This window comes from Heterodontus francisci, chromosome 17 (assembly GCF_036365525.1).
Source record: "Heterodontus francisci isolate sHetFra1 chromosome 17, sHetFra1.hap1, whole genome shotgun sequence".
Classification (NCBI taxonomy): Eukaryota; Metazoa; Chordata; class Chondrichthyes; order Heterodontiformes; family Heterodontidae; genus Heterodontus; species Heterodontus francisci.
In genome coordinates, this window is record NC_090387.1 from 62,605,588 (window position 1) to 62,630,096 (window position 24,509).

At 46.9% G+C, this 24,509-nt stretch overlaps 1 protein-coding gene across 1 annotated transcript in view; it reads right to left on the minus strand.

Annotated features, from left to right (window-relative positions):
• Positions 1-24,509, minus strand: part of LOC137378592 (dynein axonemal heavy chain 5-like) — a 334,675-nt gene that overhangs the window by 253,653 nt on the left and 56,513 nt on the right. Inside the window, exons 6-12 of the mRNA XM_068048894.1 lie at positions 23,437-23,568; positions 16,812-16,988; positions 15,773-15,886; positions 15,545-15,652; positions 12,318-12,440; positions 9,827-10,042; positions 9,351-9,458 (exon numbers count right to left, since the gene is read on the minus strand). Of these exons, the coding sequence (XP_067904995.1) occupies positions 9,351-9,458; positions 9,827-10,042; positions 12,318-12,440; positions 15,545-15,652; positions 15,773-15,886; positions 16,812-16,988; positions 23,437-23,568 (978 nt within the window). The remainder of the gene's footprint in view (positions 1-9,350; positions 9,459-9,826; positions 10,043-12,317; positions 12,441-15,544; positions 15,653-15,772; positions 15,887-16,811; positions 16,989-23,436; positions 23,569-24,509) is intronic.

The window sequence follows — 24,509 nt, forward strand, 5'->3', positions numbered from 1 at the left end:
TTGATGAAGCAGCTGAAGATGGTTGGGCCTAGGACACTACCCTGAGGAACTCCTGCAGTGATGTCCTGGAGCTCAGATGATTGACCTCCAAAACCACAACCATCTTCCTTTGCACTAGGTATGACTCCAGCCAGCGGAGGGTTTCCCCCTGATTCCCATTGATCTCAGTTTTGCTAGAGCTCCTTGATGCCATACTCGGTCAAATGCTGCCTTGATGTCAAGGGCAGTCACTCTCACCTCACCTCTTGAGTTCAGCCCTTTTGTCCATATTTGAACCAAGGCTGTAATGAGGTCAGGAGCTGAGTGGCCCTGGCGGAACCCAAACTGAGCGTCACAGAGCAGGTTATTGCTAAGCAAGTGCCGCTTGATGGCACTGTTGATGACACCTTCCATCACTTTACTGATGATTGAGAGCAGGCTGATGGGGCGGTAATTGGCCGGGTAGGACTTGTCCTGCTTTTTGTGTACAGGACATACCTGGGCAATTTTCCACATTGCAGGGTAGATGCCAATGTTGTAGCTGTACTGGAACAGCTTGGCTAGGGGCGTGGCAAGTTCTGGAGCACAGGTCTTCAGTACTATTGCCGGAATATTGTCAGGGCCCATAGCTTTTGCAGTATCCAGTGCCTTCAGTCGTTTCTTGATATAACGCGGAGTGAATCGAATTGGCTGAAGTCTGGCATCTGTAATGTTGGGGTCTTCAGGAGGAGGCCCAGATGGATCATCAACTCGGCACTTCTGGCTGAAGATCGTTGCAAATGCTTCAGCCTTATTTTTTGCACTGATGTGCTGGGCTCCCCCATCATTGAGGATGGGGATATTTGTGGAGCCACCTCCTCCAGTTAGTTGTTTAATTGTCCACCACCATTCACGGCTGGATGTGGCAGGACTGCAGAGCTTAGATCTGATCCATTGGTTATGGGATCGCTTAGCTCTGTCTATCGCATGTTGCTTATGCAGTTTGGCACGCAGATAGTCCTGTGTTGTAACTTCACCAGGTTGACACCTCATTTTCAGGTATGCCTGGTGCTGCTCCTGGCATGCTCTCCTGCACTCTTCATTGAACCAGGGTTGGTCTCCTGGCTTGATGGTAATGGTAGAGTGGGGGATATGCCAGGCCATGAGGTTACAGATTGTGGTTGAGTACAATTCTGCTGCTGATGGCCCACAGTGCCTCATGGATCCCCAGTTTTGCATTGCTAGATCTGTTTGAAATCTATCCGATTTAGCACGGTGGTAGTGCCACACAACACGATGGAGGGTATCCTCAATGTGAAGGCGGGACTTCGTCTCCACAAGGACTGTGCGGTGGTCACTCCAACCAATACTGTCAGGGACAGATGCATCTGCGGCAGGCAGATTGGTGAGGATGAGGTCAAGTATGTTTTACCCTCTTGTTGGTTCCCCCACCACCTGCTGCATACCCAGTCTAGCAGATATGTCCTTTAGGACTCGGCCAGCTCGGTCAGTAGTGGTGCTACCGAGCCACTCTTGGTGATGGACATTGAAGTCCCCCACCCAGAGTACATTTTGTGACCTTGCCACCCTCAGTGCTTCCCCCAAGTGCTGTTCAACATGGAGGAGTACTGACTCATCAGTTGAGGGAGGGTGGTAGGTGGTAATCAGCAGGAGGTTTCCTTGTCCATGTTTGATCTGATGCCATGAGACTTCATGGGGTCTGGAGTCGATGTTGAGGACTCCCAGGGCAACTCCCTCCCTACTGTATACCACTGTGCCGCCACCTCTGGTGGGTCTGTCCTGCCGGTGGGACAGGACATACCCAGGAATAGTGATTGCGGTGTCTGGGACATTGTCTGTAAGGTATGATTCCATGAGTATGACTATGTCAGGCTGTTGCTTGACTAGTCTGTGGGACAGCTCTCTCAACTTTGGCACAAGCCCCCAGATGTTAGTAAGGAGGACTTTGCAGGGTCGACAAGGCTGGGTTTGCCGTTGTCGTTTCCGGTGCCTAGATCTATGCCAGGTGGTCCGTCCGGTTTCATTCCTTTTTAATTGACTTTGTAGCGGTTAGATACAACTGAGTGGCTTGCGAGGCCATTTCAGAGCGCATGTAAGAGTCAACCACATTGCTGTGGGTCTGGAGTCACATGTAGGCCAGACAAGGTAAGGACAGCAGATTTCCTTCCCTAAAGGACATTAGTGAATCAGATGGGTTTTTACAACAATCGACAATGGTTTCATGGCCATCATTAGACTAGCTTTTAATTCCAGATTTATCAATTGAATTCAAATTCCACCTTCTGCTGTGGTGGGATTTGAACCCATGTTTAGCTCAGTAAAGAAACTGATCAGTTGCAGCCATGCCTATGGGAAAGGCTTGCACTCTCAGCACTTGTCTTGAGACTGATTTTCCTGATTTACAGAACAGGAACAACTTTATGGAAATTATTTGAATTATCTTGGCCCTTACTTACCATGCTGTAAACTTATCAGCTCTCAGCCTTCACTGCAGAATGGCAACAACCTTTGCAGCCATTATATCAACGTATGAAGAAGAACAAGAAGATCAGCAACAGCAAGAGCAGCAACACCATCAACAGCAGCTGTTTTCTCTGCAGCTGCATGACACTCTACAGGGCAGAGGGGAACAACACAGAGCTGCAGCTAGAATGAGACAATCCGCTGAAAACAGAGTGTACAGGCAGACGATCAGCTTCCTCAACATGGCTCAGCAACAGTGCCTCAGGAGGCTCCGGCTCTCACAGCAGCTCATTGTTGACATTTGCAGCTTCTTGGAACAAGACTTCCTTCCAAGAGGACCAGGTGGGCATGCATTGCCAGTGGTTGTCAAGGTCATCAGAGCCCTGAATTTCTTTGCCTCAGGTTCATTTCAGGCATCAACTCAGGATACTTGAAGGGTCTCACAATCTGAAGTCCACATGTCAGTCTCCCAATTCACAAATGCCATGTGCATTTTGACACTGATTAGGCCAGTCAGATGCAAAGAGCTCTTGCCTTTGCTGTAGTAGCTGCATTTCCACAGGTTCAGGGGAACATCGACTGCACATATGTGACAATCAAGGCGCTATCAGATAATCCTGCAGTGTTCAACAACTGGAAGGGATTCCATTCCCTCAATGTGCAGATCGTTTGTGACCACTTTAAGTTTATTATGCATGTATGCATGCGCAAGATATTCTGGAAGCTGCCGTGACTCCTTCATCCTGCGCCAGTCAAGTCTACCACAGATGTTTGCACCTCCAAGCAGACTGAGCAGGTGGCTCCTTGGAGACAAAGGCTACCCTTTGAGGAGCTGGCTGATGACACCTGTCAGGAGATTTGTCAATGATGCCAGGGCAAGGTACAGCCGGGTGATCGCTGAGCAAGCCATTGGCTTGCTAAAATGAGATTCCGATGCCTTGACAGAACAGGGGTGCCTGTCAGTACGGACCAGCTAGGGTCTCCAGAATGGTGGTGGTCTGCTGTGCCTTGCACAACAGGGCACTGCTGACAGGAATGGAGCTTCAGGAAGAGGAAGCTGCAGACCACACATCATCTTCCAATGAGGGGAAGGAGGAGGAGGAAGAGGGAGAGGAAGAAGAGAAGGAACAGGAGCATAATGTGGCCTGGGCAGCAGTAGCCACACATCTGGAGAATCCCACACTGGTCTCATAGAGGCATGATTCAGATAATGAATAAGCCTAAAGCCATTTGGAACTGTAAACCCTGAATGCTATGGGGCCCGCTATGGGGCCCGCCCACCCACCAGCATAAAGCATTTCCACAGTCAAAATCGCTCCATCACAAGCACACAGTCCGTAAGGCCTCCACTTTGGGTGTGCAATTCTTATGAAGACTTTTGTGCAGTGGGGAATCGGAATTTTTTTATTTATTTAGAGATACAGCACTGAAACAGGCCCTTCGGCCCACCGAGTCTGTGCCGACCAACAACCACCCATTTATACTAACCCTACACTACCCCCATATTTTCTACCACATCCCCACCATTCTCCTACCACCTACCTGCACTCGGGGCAATTTACAATGACCAATTTACCTATCAACCTGCAAGTCTTTTGGAGGTGGGAGGAAACCGGAGCACCCGACAAAAACCCACACAGACACAGGGAGAACTTGCAAACTCCGCACAGGCAGTACCCAGAATCGAACCCGGATCGCTGGAGCTGTGAGGCTGCGGTGCTAACCACTGCGCCACTGTGCCGCCCAAATGCTGCAATGAAGAGGGCAAAGCACATAAAAAAACTTTCCTCATTTACTATTTCATAAATTAGCAACATTTACATAGTTACAAACACCCAAGTGAAGTCCCTTGTGCAACTATGAAGTCTTCCTCTTCCTACAATTTCTACATGGTGCTACCTCTGTGTCTTCAGCAGAACTAGAGACAGACTACTTATTTCCCTGCTATGACAAATGAGGTGTTTGTGGTGAGCATCCTCTGGGTTTTGGAGCCCATGAGGACCTCGCCAAAGACTGCCCCACCTGCACCTCTGCAGGACAGACTCAGTCATCAGGGCAAGACACAGCATGTGCGGCTCTGTCTGAAGAGGGTGACATGGCAAGGGATGAGAAGTGGGGTACCTTAAGAAGAGTACCCACTTCTATGAACCCTTTCTCCATGTTCCCTCTCAGGGTCTACCAGCACTTCGCTTCTAGCAGAGAGCTGAAGAGCACTTTGCTGCATGTCAGTGTGGTGTTCAGCCACCAAGGAGATGCTTTGATCAATGTTGTGTGAACTGGCAGCCAGAGTGTCCAAGCCATTGGTGTGGACCATCATGCACTCGGTGGCCAGGTGCATATAACCTTCCTGAGGTTGGCCATTCTTTCAATGGAGATGGTCATCAGCACAAACGCTTGAGACATCATGGCAATTATGCTAGAGTTGGACGCCTCCATTTTCTGTGCAAGGGTATGCACTGTCTCTGGAAATTCTGACAGCACCACACACATTTCCCATTCCTGCTCCACAAATACCTTTTCATTGATGACCCTGAGACTCAGCATCTGTGTCCAGATGAGCAGAACTTGGAGTGTCCTGCACCCAGCGACGGGGACTCTCCACTGCTGCCCCTGTCTCCAGCACCTGTTCCTGTACATATGTGATATGCTTCACACCATGTGCCACCCTATCTATCTGAGAAGATGGACCCACAAAGATGTGTGTATCTTCAGTGGTGGAGGGCGCACAGGAGTCATATGACAGAATAGCCTCAGAGTGCTGGTTCTCCTCTGAGGACTCCTTGGGTTCATCCTTCATCTCCTCCATCGGGACCCGTGAAGCATCTGTGAGAGAGATGAAAGACATACGTTAGTGCTGAAAGTAGGTGAAATAAGGTTCCAAGTTAGCATTGTGTTTAATGTGTTAATGGCGTCAATTCAGCATGAGTGACAGTTAAATGCCAAGTGGCAGTGCTTCATCTAATGCTCACACCAGGTCTCTGGGGCACCCTCATCTCTTCATCGCCAACGGCCGGTATTAGTGCCATCCTGCTGATCTCCAGGGCTTCCTTTTGCAGCACAGACAGGGTGGCCAGGACTGCAGGTCCACCCCGGGTTCTTTGCCTCTCCCTGGAGTTGTAGACTATCTTCTCCTGCATTGAGGACTGAGAGTTATGAGTGCTGAGGATGGAATATGAACATTTGAGGAGGCTGACTGTGAGGAATAGATGCTCGAGGGCAATAGGATGAGGCTGAGTTTGAGCATTGTCTGTTGAGATGGAGAGTTGAGGAGGAGGCCAGAGAGAAGGTAATGTGTGTGACAGGAAGGTGTGTTAGTCAGAGGAGTGCTGTCCAGGAGAATGCTAGAGAGGTGAGAGAGTGTTGGCTTCCAGCTGTGAGTTGTAGGACACTCACCTTGCCAGACCTCATGAGGTCCTTAAACCTTTTACAGCACTGGATACAGGTCCTGGTCACCACACCCCTTCTGCTCACCTTCTCTGCAACTGCCTGCTTGATAATGCTGGCTGGCCTCCTCCCATCCTCAGGGAAGAGGACTTCTCTTCTCGCCCTCACTGTATTCAATATAACCTCCAGGGACGAGTCTGAAAACTTGAGCTAGGTGCAGCCTTCCCACATCATGCTTCCATTCTGCACCAGTTTCCTGCTTCCCAATTGTATCTTCAATGTCTCACTCAATGCTGCCATTGTGAGCCCTGCTGGGGTCCGTTTAGATAGAGATCCTTCATTGCTTGTTTAGGCATGTCATCCTACCCGTCCTCCCTGATTGGTCAGGGAACCTGGAGACGGGATGATAATATCATGGCTCAGTGAATGAGCCTCAGCAAAGCTGCTGATTAATCAAACGTGTTCCTGATCCAGAAATGGTCCCATCATTTCAGCAGTGACTAGGTTGATAAAATGCCACTGTTGTTGTCTGTACAAAGAGTTAATGTCAGCAGTGTTGAGGGATTGAAGCCATTGTATGAATATCACAGAATTAGTTTTGGCCATTAATACAAAGATGCATGAGGTTATCACACCAATGTTTCACTTCTGGGAACCAGATTCAGACCTGGCACAGATTGATGAGATCCAAGTCTTTTTTGTCTGATGGCTGTAAAGTTCCCAGGGGAGATGATCCTGGGTCTGTGGCCTTTTTCTTATTGTTCATTCATGGGATGTGGGCATCGCTGGCTAGGCCAGCATTTATTGCCCATCCCTAATTGCCCTTGAGAAGGTGGTGGTGAACTGCCTTCTTGAACTGCTGCAGTCCAAGACTTTGTAGCGGTTAGATACAACTGAGTGGCCTGCTAGGCCATTTAAGAGTCCACCACATTGCTGTGGGTCTGGAGTCACATGCAGGCCAGACCAGGTAAGGACAGCAGATTTCCTTCCCTAAAGGACATTAGTGAACCAGATGGGTTTTTACAACAATCAACAATGGTTTCATGGCCATCATTCGAAGCATTAGACTAACCTTTAATTCCAGATTTATTAATCGAACTCAAATTCCACCTTCTGCTGTGGTGAGATTCGAACCCATGTCCCCAGAGAAATACCCTGGGTCTCTGGGTTACTAAGTCCAGTGACAATACCACTATGCCACCGCCTCCCCATTGCAGTAAATCACCTGGGTGCAGTTAATACTGGAAAAACAGGTGTGCTGTCGTGCAAACCTGTAAAGGAACTGAAACAATTGTCCATTTACATTAATAAAGGAAAAATGGAGACATGGTGGGCTGGATCTTGTTCTTGGATCTTGGATCTTGCCGGGTGCGGCAGTGGGTGAAGAAAATAGTAGTTGCCCCACATGGGACTTGCGCCCCTGCGCTTCAGTGCTGCCACGATTCTGCAGTGGGTGGTCACTTAACATACTGACAGTGGCTACCCCACCCAATCACATGGCGACATCAGCGACACCATGAACGGCGCCACCTGATGCGGGAGCAGGTGCTGGTGCCATTTTTAAAAGGCTGCCAGCCCTGCAAGCAAAATGCAGAATTGTCCCCATCGCACCCCCCCCATCCATAAAATAACACGGAGTTGACCCCTTCCCCCCCATATCCTTACACACAATGCAGAGCTGACCCCCTTCCCCTCCCCAGTGGTGCTGGTTCTTTTGGATGGGAAAGTGAAAGCAGTGAGTGCCGCATGTTGAGCTCAAGATCGGGAACGGATGGGAAGAGCATGGCGGATGAATTGAAATGTATGCAGAGAGGTATTTTAAATATTTAAACTAGGGTTCCGTGCAGAGCGGTGGAGGTGCCGCCATGGAGCTTCCCTGCCCCCGGGAAGATCGGGCCTGGCAATCCCAGCAGCAGGTTCCATGGCAGCCGCTGGCGCTCCAATTCTCCGCCCCCCCCGCCACGGAACCTGACGTCAGGAGGACAGCAAGTTCCAGCCCGATGAGTTACCAGTACTGAGGGTGGATTGAAATCCATAGCTCCAGAGGAAATCTAAATCTCTAACTGTTTAATCTTTGTTAATAAATACAGGAACTGTATAAGCAATGCCCAAGGTTTTTACATTGGCAAACAGGCTTCCAAATTATTGTTTTGACTTGAACACTAGAAAGCTATATTAAACGATGTTACATATTACTATTTTTATTCATTAAGGGCTGCTACACCAACTATTTGGAATACAGACAAATTGCTCAACATTTGCAAAACTAATTGCTTTCTGCTTAATTTTCAATTTTCCGTAGTGTACAAGGGTACTTTCATAACAGTATGATGCAAATCTTTTCAGTGAAGATATTCTTCTTCCATGGAACCTTTCCCACTTTGAACACAAATGTCAGGATGATGCACTGGTTAAGAGGTAGATGTAGAGTAAAACTCTGTCTACACTGCACAACCTCTGAATGAATTCTAATGCATCAGAGTCATATTTTAATTTTACTCACAGGTCACCCTTATACCCTCTCTGAGTAGCATTGGCAATTAGGATATTAAGGATAGTTTTGTGCTATGTTCTTGATCCTCAAGAGAATACACTTCACTTAGTAGTGTTAGTAACATCGGGAACAAGAGATTTTCATCCCACCAATCTACCCTAGATTCACTCAAAATCTGGTTCAACAAGTAAAAGGGGAGTTATCTAACCCAATCATGAGACCACACATAGGGCTGAATTTTATGGGCCCCCGAGACGGGTTGAGATGCGGGGGGGCCCATGGAATTGCAATGGGAGGCAGGGGGTGGGGGGGGGTGCGAAAGGACCATTGCCTTCCCGTCGCAACGGAATTTTGTTGAGGGCGGGATAGACCGAAGATGGCCTTCCCCGCCAGAGGCCACTTGAGGCCCTTAGAGGCCTATTAACTGCCACTTAAGGGCTTCTTCCTCCTCCCCCTCTGCTGCTGGCATTAAGCCAGCAGCGGAGAGGCCTCTGCCACGTGGGAAGGTCACCCAGTAAAACGAGGCGACCTCCCTGCTGGCTTTGGGGGGGGAGGCCCTCCTCCATGGGCAATCTGTGGCCCACGGAGGGCCCCCACCATCAAAAAAACCACCTCCTTGTACACCCCTCCCCTTGCACTAAAGGCCCACCCTCTCCCGCTCTCGCCAGGGTCTGTCAGACTCATTTACCTGAGGTCTGGGTCTCCATTGCTGGGCCTGGGTCCAAGGCCTCTGTAGTATCGGCAGAGGGCACACTCCCATTGGCATTGCCGATACTACTGAGCTTCTGGCCCTGGGACTGGTCAGCAGCTCTTGGAGGTGGGATCCCTGTCTTTAAAGGGACGTGGATCCCGGTGCCAGGCTGTTAATTGCCCAGGCACTGCAGAATTTTGCTCCCCCGGCTTTTCAGCCAGCATCAGGAGACCCGCCGTCGGCAGAAAATTCAGCCTTAGTGTGTACATTTACTTTCAAATAAAGCCAAATATTACAAAGTTAAGATTTATCCATTCAAATCTTTAAATGAATACAAACATGCAAGTCACTAATCTGTGCAGTAAAATTTTTATATTCCACATCAAAAAAAGTCTTCTTGTGGTCCAGGATATTATAATCTTGCTTTTTCATTCCAGACACAATAACCTGCAATATAAAAAAGACAGGAAGTGAACTGGACTATCAAAAATATCATGCTCAATTAGAACATAAAGCTAGTGTATCCAACTTACTCCCAGCACATCTCCTTACAATAAGGTGCAAAATGTACCAAGTGTTACAGAGACTGTCCCTCATCTAATTCACAAAACACATCAACCTCTAAGGTTCCCACAATGTACTGTTGGGAATTCCAAATACACACATTGTATGTAGTGAGCACCATTTTCAGAAATATTTGAATTGTAATGTGGTGATAAACAGAAATTAGGCATTGATCTATAAAACTAGAGGAACTGTAATTGAGGTAAAACAAAAATTCTTTTGATTTTGACACAAAGAATTATATTTCTGACCTGGAATTTGCTTGCCATCTCTTCAGTCCCTTCGATAGTGGATTCCTCTAGGCTGGAATATATACTAATAGTCTCAAGCATCTCAGTAATCTTTTTAAGTCGTCTCTCAAATGTGTCAAATTTCCCAAAGATGTTCATTTCGCTGAATGCAAATGGTTTTTCCTTCTGATTCTCCTTCATCTTTTGCTTGGTAATATTGTAACAAGATTGGTATTTCTAATGTTGTGAGAAAAAGGACAAGCAGTTTATATTAACATCCCAAGCTTTACAGTCACACAGTGGAATCTACAAGTTTTATCCATAGTAGTTCGATGTCAGGAGATAATCAAAGATCTTCAGACATATTGATGTCCAAAACAATAAATCTGAATTCTCTCTTTGTCTCCACAATTGGATGTAAAACCTCTCATTTGTCTGAATTATCGGCTTTGTGTTACTTAAATGCTTTTGGAAATAGATCAGGGTGGGGCAATTTTCACCGAATACTTTAGGCACTAAAGAGCCTCCAAGGAGGCAGGGGTGGTTAAGCTGCAACGTTGAGTGAGCCCATGTTTAGCATAAGACACTATCTTGTAATAATGTTGAAGCCAGCAGTAGAAACGGCCATCCAGAGGCTCGTTAAACAGCTGATTGCTACTTAAAATGCCTGCTAGCATTCATTTACAAATTTTATGAATAAAGTATATTTTGGGGGGGAAAATGAAAGAGACTGCACAGCATTTTAGTGGCTAGCACTTCAACTAACGCACTCTCCTAACAACGACCAGCTGTTTGGGAGTAAACATTGCGTTGATTTCAATTTCAAGTACTACTTAAAGGGATAGTCACACTTTCATGTTCAATGCTGCTGGAGCTGTGAACAGGTTCTCTGAAATACCTCAGGAGACTTACTGGGACACTTTGCCAAGACTTCACCAACACTCGAGCAACATTTATTCTGGAAAATTTCTGAGGATTTGACCTAAAAAGAGTAAGTGTTTTGCTATTCCACCTTATTGGACACCTTATAGGAATCAGTAGGAGTGTTTATGTCACATGCATCTTGCTAGGGGTCCCCTTGAACTAGAAGTAGAATGTGAGGAGGACATGAGGCCAGGCAGAACAGCATCAGCTACTGCTGGAGAGAGACAGGACAGAAGCAGGGTGAGGTAGCATCCTTTCCCCCTGCGGATACAGGACACCCCTCCTCTTCTGGACTCCTCCACCAGGACCCCCATGCCACTTCTGAGAACGTGTGTAACCTCTCCCTCAATCCCTGAGCCATCCTGCAAAGTGCTGCAGTGTGCCAGCCAGAGCACTGCATAGCTTCAGTGGAGATGGGTGAGAGGAGCCCACACATGCTCTGAAAATTGCATCCCAGAGTGCCAAATCTGCAGTAAAATAAAAGCAAAATACTGCGGATGCTGGAAATCTGAAACAAAAACAAGAAATGCTGGAATCACTCAGCAGGTCTGGCAGCATCTGTGGAAAGAGAAGCAGAGTTAACGTTTCAGGTCAGTGACCCTTCTTCGGAACTGACAAATATTAGAAAAGTCACAGATTATAAGCAAGTGAGGTGGGGGTGGGGCAAGAGATAACAAAGGAGAAGGTGAAGGTGTATTCACACCTAATCTGTACAAATGCTTTGTCTTTCAACACACCATTAACATATTGTTTGCCTTTGCTCCGTGACCTTTTGGTCAGCTATGTGGCCTTGTCCAATCTGCACCTTCTCCTTTGTTATCTCTTGCCCCACCCCCACCTCACTTGCTTATAATCTGTGACTTTTCTAATATTTGTCAGTTCCGAAGAAGGGTCACTGACCCGAAACGTTAACTCTGCTTCTCTTTCCACAGATGCTGCCAGACCTGCTGAGTGATTCCAGCATTTCTTGTTTTTGTGCCAAATCTGCAGGTTTCTGGTTTAGCACCTCCAGGAAAATCCAAATTATGGTAATCAGCCATTCAGACAAAAATTGTGTGCTGAACCCAGAATTTCAAACAAGCTAGTCTTAGCAGCATTGAACTTATTTACCACCTGTTTTCACCCTTTGGCCAAAACAGCCTCCAATAGGTCCACATTAGAAGTTCATAATTTTTTTTTTAAATCTTGCTTCTCAGAATGTTTAAATTGATCTTTTTTATTTTTAAATTGATGAAAGAAAAACTGGGCAGGTTCTTGTCACAGACATGTGCTCCACCTTGCCTGCTTTTCCAATACTTGTTGCCCTCAGTTGACCGAACACACCTGGGTGCAGACTTAGGAAATCTTCCCTTGCTTTACCTCATTGGGTAAAAGAGCAGAATGTAGTCCATGGACAATGTACAAACAAGGAATGTGAGAGTGTAAAATAATAGCAAATGGCTTTTCCCCTACTCATTTTCATGTAGATAACCAACAATAAATGAAGAATTAAAGGAAAAATGCACACTTTCCCTGATTGCAGCAAGTCAGGCTGAAGGAGATTAGGAAAATACAATGAATATATTTTTCCTACAAACCTATCAGTTACCTGATTAAGCCTAATACAGGCTGTCAGCTTGTTAACTACGGTGCCTGGAGGCAAATCCCAGATAGTAACAGTCCCATGATTGGTAGTATATGCCTTGCATGCAATTATCATCTGGTTTGTGACCTGAAACGATAATATTTTAATATTCATTGCTCCAAATCTAATTTTGAATCAATCTTTAAAAGAAAGGCTCATCTGCTAACATGCATGTCCTTCCATCTTCAAAGATAATCAAGCAAAACTGCATACAGCAGAGGACAATAGGTGAAATTTTCCCAATTTAGTCCGATTGGCGGGTCGGGAACACGTTGATAGCTACAATGGGCTTTGCCAAGGCTCTTTAACTGAGCCATGTGTTAGCATCCCATTTCAGGGTTCCCAGCCAATCAGGGAGAGCAGGAGGGATGATGCTATCAAAGGAAGGACTCTTAATTAAAGGGACCACAGCATGGATTATGAGGGCTCACCAGCACTTGAATTTTTGAGGCTGTAGCAACCACAGGAATGGAGAGGAGACCTGGAAAGGCTGCTTCCCGGGTTTGTCACTCTTAACTGGAGATCCTGCTGCAGGATCTGAGGGGCTGCAGTGAGGTGAGCTATCCCCAGGATGGAAGGAAACAGACAGCATCTCCAACCAAACAGGCGTGGATGGAAATGGCTGAGGAAGTCAGCAGCAGAATATGGTCACTCGAAGCTGGAGACAGTGCACCAAGAGGATCCAGGGCCACGGGGGCGGGGGGGAGGGCGGTGGTATGACTGGTGTGTGGCATAACATTTTCAGGTGCCACACCCCACATTCTGATTTTCCCAGCATTCTCCTCACAACAATCCTCAGGTCAACACACCTTGCAGCTCCACTCATTCCTATCTCTGCAGGCACCACACATCCCCATCTGAGCAGCCAACAATCTCACACAGCCTTATCCTATTGCCCTTTCGCACCCTTGCCTCACAGTCACCCTACACAAATGTTGTCCTTCCCTCATTATGAACACCCACATCTCTCTGATTTCTCTCCTTGCAGAAGAGAATGCACAACCTTGGTGAGAGGCAGAGACCCAATGGGGCCGGGGTGATGGCCCTCCAATGACAGGCACCTTATCAGCCCACTTGCTCCACTGGGAAGGAAGTCTTGTTCCAGGAGGCTGCAAACATCAGCAGCGACCTGCCATGAAAGTATGAGCCTCCTAAGGCACTGGTGCTCCGACATGTTGAAAGAGCTGATCCTGGAGATCTGTGTTGGGGATTGCACCTCCTTCCAGCTGGTTCTTGTTGCCCATCTCCTCTGCCCTGTGGAGGGGCATGCATCTGAGGGGAAGGCAGTTGGTGCTGTTGCTTCTGCTGCTACTGGAGCTGTTTGGCGGTGCTGTTGCTTCTCCTCCTGCCCCTCAGCAGAGGTACAAAGTGGAGCTGAATAAGCTGCTCCCATACCTTGGTGGACGCTGGCAGCAGGGAAGTGCAGCTGAAGGTGAGTAAAGTGCTAGACAGTTGAAGTGCTTTCCAAGAAGTTGGCAATCACCTGTCAAGCAGTGATAGCACTCTCTCAGAGGATAAGTTTTTTGAACAGCAGCCTCACACCTGGCCATGGCTGGAGCACTTTAGTTTCACTGACCAAAGTCTTGTCAGGTTCTCAGTTTCACTGATGATGCTCCGCCCACTGTGTACTCTCCTCAGTGATGCTGGCAAGTTGCTGACGGTCAGGTAATAGGTGCCCTGGCTGTTAAGTTGAGGGCTAAAACAGTACTTAATTGGCCATTTAATTGGTTTTCTGACAGGTCCAAGTGAGCTCCCCTCTTGCTTCAGAACCGAACCCGGTGAAACCCAGAAGAGGGCAGGATGATGTCACTTTTAGAGGATTTAACTCCCCACATGCACCCAAACCCACCTCCCCTTCCCTGGGAGAATGCCACCCAATATTTGCTGTTGAAAATTACATAAAACAATGTTTTCACTACTGAAATCATTAAATTGTGTATTTTCTTCCAAAAGCTCTATTACCCAGAAAGGTATTGGGAGATTTAATAGAGTTGCTCAAAATTATGAGGGGTTTTGACAGAACAAATAAGGAGAAATTTTTTCCACTGGGAGGAGGGTTAGTAACCAGAGCACAGAGATTGGCAAAAAAACCACAAGGGAGATGAACAGGATTTTTTTATGTAATGTAGCAAGTTGCTCTGATCAGTAATGCACTGCCTGAAAGTTTCAATGGTAACTTTCAAAAGGAAACTTTTGCAGGACTATGGGGAAAGCGCAGGGGAGTGGGACTATTTGGATAGCTTTTTCAAAGAATAGACATGGGTACAATGGACCAAATGACCTCCTTCTGCATTCTATGGTTCGATGATTTCACATACAGTTCTTAATGAAGCAGGATGTCTGTTAAATGAGTTTCTTCATTTACAATATAGCCATTCACCTTGCTGCCAAGAGAAAGACAGGTTAATAAAAACAGAAAATGCTGGAAATACTCAGCAGGCAGGGCAGCATCTATGGAGAGAGAAACAGAGTTAACATTGCAGGTCTGTGACCTTTCATCAGAACTGGCAAAAGTTAAAAATGTAATAGGTTTTGTGGAAGTGAAACGGGGGAGGGGGAAGAAGAAAAAAAAGATGGTGTGCGATAGGGCGAGGGCAGGAGAGATTAACGACAGAAATGTCACGGAACAAAAGGCAAAGGGAGTGCTAATAGTTGTAGTGAAAGACAAAGCATGTGTCCAGAGAAAGTGTTAATGGAGAATAATGAACAGCTCTGTCCAAAAGCAAAAACATGAAAAACAAGATTAAGACAGGCACATGGTTAAAAAATAAATAAATTTAAAATGGCAGTCATGATCTGAAATTTTTGAACTCAATGTTGAGTCCAGAAGGTTGTAGAGTGCCTAATCGGAAGATGAGGTGCTGTTCCTCAAGCTTACCTTGAGCTTCATGTACTGTAGCAGGCCAACGTTTCTGGTGCTGATCTTTCCTTGACATGTTTCCAGTTCTGACAAAGAATCACCAACTAAAACTTAAACACATCTTTTGTCTTTTCACATACTAACTGCAGTGTTTTGTTGGATTGTTCCAGGTTTGGATTTAAAACCTATTTCAGGGCACACATTACTGTGCCCTTGTGAAGCAAATAAACTCAGGTACAAAAGAATTGAAGCTTTATCATTTGTAACCACAAGAATAGTCGTGATATTATTGTAGAAAATTGCAGCAAATTCTTTTAGGAAATAACCTTACCTTGGTAAACAGCGAAGTCATCTTTTCAGATGTGTTGTAATATGTGGAAATTGTATATATCATCCTGATAGCATTCAGGAGTCCTGGAATAGCATCAAGCATTCCAATCTGGAGTAAGGAAGAGCGGCATGCCTTAATCTCTGAATTGACTTTCAATATTTCATGTGTGATCACCTACTTAATGTTGCTTTTGAAACACCATTATAAAGAAAAAAAATAGAGACTCACAGGGTCACTGTTATAGAGAGGGTCACAAAATTGTTCTAGGGTGTAGAGATATTTCATATTATCTTTGGCTTCATTAGATACATCTGTAATCCGTTTATCCAACTCCCTCCAGGTCTGTAATAAGGAATTAAAATGCATTCCAAACTAAATTCACCCATATTGTTGTGTAAAAAAGCACAATTTAATTCCAGGGACGGTTTCAACTTTGTTGTATGTATTATAAGTCAATTCTATGTCTAAGAGAACAACAGCAGTTTTGTAAGTCTTTTACTCTACAACCAAGTGACTTCTTATTACAGCCAGAAAATTCCTTGGAGTGAGCTGTTCCCGCTCAGTTGGTGTCACTCCATGTGTAAATGGGGTCTCCGATGCATTACTGATGAAGAAGCATTGGCGGAGCAGAAGCAGTTCCAAATAATGTTCTGGCTTGCAACTGTTTTGGTAAAAACATTAGTTGCACCCATCAGTTTGTCATAACAATAGATGACAATAATTGCATTAACTGTTTGAGACTCAAGCACTACAAACATTATAAAAAAAAACTCAAAACACTTAACTTCTCCTTTAACAAAATGCTGCAAATGGTTAACATAAGGATTGTTATTTCATGTTGAGAAAACAAAAAGAAAATAAATTATGTATCCATTTCAAAAAACTTCTGTGAAAATACTTTTAAGCAATGCCTCTATTAAAATAGGCAATGGAGGTAACATTTCCAAAGGACTTCTCCCAATCTCCCACCATACCTTCGGCAGAAGATCAGCAGAAACCCTGGAGAAATGACATAAACGGTCACATCTGCTGATGCACTGACGTTTAGGTGGCATTCAGTAGAATCCTTCCCAGATATTCCAGGCGAGGGAACCCATACAAATGCATTAAGCTTTCACAGGCTAATATGTGCAAAGCACAATTTCAAGATCATAAAGGGAGTGTAAGGGGGAGAATTCAACATGGAACTTAAAAATGTTCAATAAATTCTTTAATAATTGTTTAGGAGCTAAAAAAAACTTCTATGGGTAAATATTTTTCCTCAGACCTTCAACAGCTTTGATTTAGCAGCTGTGATGATTCCAAGAATGATTTTAACATCTGCTCGCTGGATCTCCTGACTCAGGTAATTGAACCTGGTCAGACGATTCTTCCAGTATTCCAACTCTGCTCGTGGTCCAATGTCATCAGCCTCCTTCCGCACCTGTTCACTTTCAGTCAGTACCTGATATGAAGAGATTATTAGCATCAGAGACTATTGGCGCTTTCAAGCCACCCATACAAAAAGGTATTTTGATACTCAATACAGGTTGGCTTACAGAAGATAGTTATTAACCTTGTATTGTTTATATATCATATTATTTTTAGGGTTTTCTGACAGTCCAGTATTGATAAAGGAATAACAACTAGACTTATTACAGTTGAAAGTAACTTTACATATTGGCCTATTTGTCCAATCTTGATCAAATCACTTCCTTGATTTCTGAACATTTCTAAACACTCAGACTCAGGCTGATATCTATTTGATGGTGGAAGACTTCCGAGGCAAAAAGAAAATCTTTAAAATCAAGAAGATGGGGTTTTATTTGAATGACATGTATGCTTGTCTTTTCCTTTCTCTGAGGGTATACATCCTCTTTCTTCCTCCACACCCTGATTTCTCCTTGCAATTTTTTTTAATTTTCAGGCTGGATATCTTCTGCAACTGAAAAGGTCACATGATGACACCTCACAGGCTAACAGAAGGCATTCAGTTCTTGTCTTACAGTGATTCCTCATCTTATTTTCTCTCTCTGTGCCAGAAGGTACAGACTGCTATTCAAGGTGGTTTCACACTGCTTGCCAAATTCAGTTCAGACGAATTCACACCTTCCCTATACTGTGCAGTTTGATGTAAGCTAAAATCTATTTTGCATTATGCAAAATATACAGTGCGTCTGTCCTATTTTCCATAAGGATGAGTAATTCCCATTTCCCGCTGTACAATTTATATTGAATGAATGATAGTTTTGAGCCATATATTTGGTTTTACCCTGAACCAGATCATTACTCTATAAACTGCTTTCATCTGGTTAATGTTTTAATCAAATACAAACTGCAGTTGATCATACCCATCTTTACTGAGGAAGGTGAATAAAGGGAGGGAAAGTAATTTAAAAATACAGTTCATTTCTGTCAATTCAAAGCCATTTTTATGCAACAAAAACATTTGAATTAAGCAAGAATTTTAATTAAGCAACTGGAATATAACAGCGCTAGGGTATGGGTGGTTTCAGTGCAATGTAAATTCAAATTATCCAGTAACTCAAATTAGGCAATGTTGAATTAGGCAATGCAGAAAATAAAGGGGGAATTTTAATTCCCTCTTGCTCACAGATGGCAGGCAAAATGAGAGCTAAATTCCAAGCAGTGCACTTAATGTCTGTTTCACACCCCTTGGCTATTTTAATGCCACAGTTTTCTTGGGTGGCTGAGGCTCATGCCTAACACAGGTAGTGCCGCATAAATAAATGCAAATGCCTTGCTAAGTGAGTGTCTGCTGCAGGCAACTCCCTCAGTAAAATCTGATGGCCAGCCAGTGGAAGTTATGTGTGGGTCTGGAGTCCTACAAAGGAAGTTTAGGCCGTTGCCATCTTGGACTCCCTCACTTTCCCACAGGAAAACGCTCCAGAATGTCCCCACCCGCCGTGTCTCAAAGTTGGCAACCTGTCTCCTAATGCCCATTACAGGTCTGTCGTTCGGGATGTTAATGAGCCTTGCCGATTAAAATGCAGTTTTAATGCACTGCTGTGCCATGCGAGCAGCCCACGTGTCCCGCCAGCTTCCTGCCTTAACTTAAAATTCCCTTCTAAATATCAAAATTATTTGGACTGCCAGAGATCTAGGCTGGGATTTAACAACACAGAAGTGGACGGCAATGGAGTTGGAGGGGCTGTGCATGGGCTAGCATCGGTACTGAGCCCCGATATCATCTCGCCTCGGCCAAATTCTACGAGTGACGGACAGTAAATGCGCGGCGACTGTATTTACGTTTTTCTAATGAGCAATTGAGAGGCATTTATGTAAGTTATTAAGGCAACTGATGGTGGTTTAATGGGCCCATCGGATTTAACATTAAGCATGGGGCGTCGGAGCCTCGGCAGCCTTTAAAGGGCAGTAATGAAGCGGCAACTGCTGCCATTGCTGCACTTGGCGACCGTGCAGTAAGACTGTTCTTGTTATTTAGTGGCAAGGAGTTGGGCTGCCATTGATTTGGGGTTGAGGCCCCCTTGATGAGATCATGCTTCTGGCAGGGGGCCCACTAGAGAGAGGCTGGAGAGGTGGAGGGGTTGGAGCAGCTACTGGCAGTGTGTACAAGCAGTAGTGGCTGTGCCCAAGTGCCATGGGCATCATGCATTCCAGAGGATGGCCCTCCAGCAAGGAGGAGAACTTCAGAGGAGGGGAGGTCCAGGCTCATACATCAGGACCTGGCCAGCTGCAGGGGCAGCCTCCTGATGGGCAAGTGGCAGAGGGGACCACGAACAGGCACCAGCTCAGAGACGAAGGTACCCTGCAGCAAGCGTATACAGACTGAGGAGGATATAGCTTCAGATGTCAGAGAGGCAGTGTCACCGTAGACTGTGCCTCTCACGAGAGGCCGTGACTGCTCTGTGTGCCATGATAGTGGAGGAGGTGAGTTCTGATTGCAGTTGTGATCATCCAATGCCAGTGGCCATCAAGGTTGCTGTGACCCTGAATTTCTGTGCCTCAGGTTCATTCCAGGTGCTCACTGGAGACATCTGTAGCATCTCCCAATCAGCTGCACATCACTGCATCAAGATGGTGACAGATGCCCTTTTCAGAAGTGCCAGCCAGTACATTCTTTACCGAACTGATGCAGACAGTCAGGCTCAGAGAGCTAGAGGATTTGCCACCATGGCAGGGATCCCCCAGGTGTAAGGTGGGATACACTGCACGCATGTGGCCATCAAGGCTCCTGCAGGCCAGCCAACAGATTAACCGGAAGTGTTTCCATTCCCTCAACTCGTCTGCAACCACCATCAACGGATCCTGCAGATGTGTGCACGGTACCCTGGGAGCAGCCACGATGCTTACATTCTCTGGCACTCCCAGGTGCCACAGCTTTTCACCCTCCCTGGCCGCCTTCAAGGATGGATACTTGCTGATAAGGGAAGTCCACTGAAAAGATGGCTGCTGACACCTGTAAGGAACTCTACGTCAGAGGATGAGGAACGCTACAACACAAGCCATGCAGCGACCCGCGCCACCATCAAGCAGACCATCGGATGAGGAATCTGATGACCAGCTACAGCCTCCTAAATCGCATGAGGGGCTGCGTGGAGGGTGCAATGACATAGGCACAAGGGAGGCTTGGGAGGCTCTTATACTCACTTGTTTCGCCTGACCCCTACCACAGCAGTCAACCATTCAAATAAAGAACCACATTCCACCCACATTAATACCACTTACCTCTGCACTTAGTTCACAGCGGCCCGTTAAACTAGTAACTGGTGCTTCAACAATGCGCAACGGATGAAAACACAGCCCTGAGCGCTCCGACCCAGCCCTTGGATCAACCCACGCCACTCTTGCACTGACCGAGAGTAACCAACAATGGATGGAAACTTACTTAAGCCAAATCGAACATTTATTACAAATATCATTTGACACAAGCTGAGAGTCTTTAACAATCCATTCACCCGTGAGGCCCAAGTGCATCTAATGCTTTTTCTTAATTACTTTACGAGTGCTCCTACATGGTGCTTTCCCCTTCGCTGCCAGCTGTGGTGGAGGCCAGCTCCTGACCTTGTTGTCCCAATGGCCTGGGATGACCTTGGCAGCCATCCTCTGGCTGTCTGAGGCCTGCAAGGCCCAGGCATGCTGAGGAGCTGCTGCACAGGTGCAGGAGCCTCCTCTGTCATCACGGCAACCTGAGGCGCTGGTTTCACTGGCTGAGGGGTTGAGGAGCCAATTTTCACTTCAGAAGCGCTCTGAGAGGAGCACCCAGAAGCAGAAGGCAGCCACTCCTCCTCCCTTGTAAGGCACACTTGCACCTCCCTGGTCACCTGAGAAGGATGAGGACCTGTTGGAGACTCCAGGTGCCTCATCCCTCTCTTGCCTTGCCAATGCTGAATAGAGCTCATGGACAAGTTGATGGCATGCAGGACTGTGTACATCTCCAGGATCCAGTGACTGGCCTGCTGGATGTGGCCGTCCTTCAGAGTCACCAAGCTCTCAATGGAGGAGGCCACGCACTCAGACGAGAGAGAGATCGCAGCACTCATGGCCTGGATGGAGTCTAGCTCTGTCCGAGCCAGGGTGCGCATACCCTCTGGCAATCATCACGCACCTCATGCTGCACTTTCACTGTCTGCCACCTCACGGATGACTCGAGAGACATGTCATCAGCCTGGGGTTTAGCATGAGCCTGGCCTCCCACACTCCTCTGAGTGTTTGTGGCCTTGGCTGTCGCAGCCTCCAACAGCGTGTCAGGTACGTGTGTGGTGACTCTCAGCAGGTTGTGATCCCGATTCTTCTCGCAAACGCATACCCATTGAGGTGAAAGTATCTGCGCTGGTAGAGGGTGCAGAGGAATGTGGTGACACTGCGCCCTCTGAGGGCCCCTCTCCCTCCTCAGAGGCCTCACGACTGTTCCTCAGAGATGTCAGCTCTCTGTCCTTCTGGTTGACCTGCGATAGAGAACAGAATGATCAGCACTCCTCGTCTATCCAAACAGGAGCCCACAGAGTTGCCTTCATCTCACATTGATGTCTGTACATTGAAGGACACATGAACATCATCCCTCATGCTCGCCTGAGGCTACCCTCGTGCCTGCTGATGAGGCGACTCACCCTCCTGCGAATGCACTCTGACCTCATGTCCGCAATGGAGTGGCCGCCATGAAAACCTGCCAGTTCTAGAGCCTCCTCCTCCATGGGCGTCAGGATGGCGATCACTGGGAATCTGACACCAGTCTGGGCCCTCTCCCTGGCGTTCTGGACCCTCTTCTTCTGTGGGAACATGGAAGAAGAATGTTAGTTGCCACACTAGAGCAAGCACAATACCTAATCGCCTTGCAAGCTTGCTGCTGTGTCAGGGGCCAATGGCATGAATGTGCCATCTTGAGCCACCCAGCGAGGGTTGGCAGAGTGAGGCTCCCTCCCCTAGACATCATCATCAACATGGTGGTCTCTTCTTCACAACCACTCCCTGCCTCACATTTATCCATTTGCTGTCCCCCAAAGGGTACCAAGTGGGGTACTCACCCTTGCTGAGCGAAGAAAGTCATTGACGCTCTTGCGGCACTGCAGTCAGGTTCTCCGCACAACCCCATGGCTGCTGACCTCCTCTGCGACCTCCATCTAGGCTTGCCTGGTTAGGCAGGGAGATCGCCTCCTTCTGTCCCTGGGGACGAGGACCCGCTGCCTTGCCTGAGTAGCCTGGAGGAAAACATGCAGGGAGTCATCACGGAACCGTGGGGCCACCTGGGATCTTGCTTCTGCTATGCCTACAAGTGCATGTCTGCTATGCCTTTTCAGAAGATGCTGGAGGGTCTCTGGCAGCTGGGTGCTGAATGCTGGAGGGTCTCTGGCAGCTGGGTGCTGGATGTTGGAGGGTCTCTGGCAGCTGGGTGCTGGATGTTGGAGGGTCTCTGGCAGCTGGGTGCTGAATGCTGGAGGGTCTCTGGCAGCTGGGTGCTGGATGTTGGAGGGTCTCTGGCAGCTGGGTGCTGAATGTTGAAGGGTCACTGGCAGCTGGGTGCTGGATGTTGGAGGGTCTCTGGCAGCTGGGTGCTGGATGTTGGAGGGTCTCTGGCAGCTGGGTGCTGGATGTTGGAGGGTCTCTGGTAGCTGGGTGCTGGCAGGCCTGAGTCCTTTGAGAGCGTTTGCTGGAATGATAGCTGCAAGAACGGACATCTGCACCAGGCTCTGGTGCTGGTAGCCTTTTAAATGTGGCGCCATCAATTCCTTCCATGTCAGGTATTGACGCAACCTCTGACTAAAAGCCCACCTTCAGGTGCTTAGTGACCAGTCACCCCCCCTCCCTCCCCCCAACGCCGGCTGTTAATTGACCAGCCAGCGCAAAATTACTATGGAAACGGGAGTTGGTACAAGAGGGCCTTCACCACCCGCTTCCATTTCCGCCTTCCCTTTCCTGCCGGGTCCTGTTAAATGCCGGCCATATGACACTGGATGATGCAGTGCACACCTGTCACCTTCAGTTATTCTTTCTTTTGGGCCTCCTTATCTCGAGAGACAATGGATACGCGCCTGGAGGTGGTCAGTGGTTTGTGAAGCAGCGCCTGGAGTGGCTATAAAGGCCAATTCTGGAGTGACAGGCTCTTCCACAGGTGCTGCAGAGAAATTTGTTTGTTGGGGCTGTTGCACAGTTGGCTCTCCCCTTGCGCCTCTGTCTTTTTTCCTGCCAACTACTAAGTCTCTTCGACTCGCCACAATTTAGCCCTGTCTTTATGGCTGCCCGCCAGCTCTGGCGAATGCTGGCAACTGACTCCCACGACTTGTGATCAATGTCACACGATTTCATGTCGCGTTTGCAGACGTCTTTTAGCTGTATTACAAAGTCTGCTAGTTGTAAATCAGTACAAATTCTCACTGATGCCTGTGTAGAAGGAGCTGAAATCTGCACAAATGCTAAAAATCCCCATTCCTGACCTTCTCAATTTGCTTGATCCAAATTTTCAGGCTTTCTTCAGCTTGTTTCAACATTTCTGGAGAAGCTATACCCAAATCCAATGGCCCTTTCACGTTCCTGAGCTCTTCCAAAGCAGATTGCTCTAATCGAACCTGAAAACAACAAAACAAAATAAGTGTCCCCCTGAATTGTCCATGAAATCAGCAGGAATTTCAGAACAAACATTACTCAGCCATGATTGTTTATTGACCAGGTAAGACTGACTTTTTGTATTAATTCACAGGATGTGGGCATCACTGGGAAGGCCAGCAATTATTGCCCTAATTTGCTCTTGAGAAGATGGTAATTAATATAACCGAGTGCCTTGCTAGGCCAATTCAGAGGGCAGTTAAGAGTCAATCACATTGCTGTGGGTCTGGAGTCACAAATAGGCCAGACCAGGTAAAGATGGCAGACTTCCTTCCCGAAAGGATATTAGTGAACCAGATGGGTTTTTACAACCATCTTGCAGTTGGTTCACCATTACCGACAGTAGCTTTTTATTCCCATTTATTAATTTAATTAGTTGAATTTAAATTCCCCAACTGCCATGAATGGGATTTGAACTCATGTCTCTGGATCATTAGTCCAGATCATTATGGATTACAAATCCAGTAACGACCACTATGCTACTGTACCTCCATCCACTTTGTAGTAGTTTTAGTCGGCATTTTCAGAGAGGACCATAGGCAATTACAACACAGAAAATGACTATTCAGCCCATCATGACTGCAGCACTCTCTGCCAGAGCCCACTGCCCTCTTCTCTCCCCCACAGTTGTGTATCATCCTCTCCTTCAAATAATTATCCACTTTTACCTTCGTATAGGCAATTATCTCTATCTCAACCATTCCCTGAGGCAAAGAATTCAGTGGTCCATCAACCCTATATGTAAAGAAATTTCTCCTAACCTCACTCTCTCCTTCTCCCCTCCATATCCACCTCCCCCCACCATCCTTCTCTCTCTCAGTACATGCCTGTTCCCTTCCTGTTCCTTTAACCTCTGTTCTCATCCTTTCTCCCCTCTCCCCTTTCCCTGACACCCTTTCTCCTC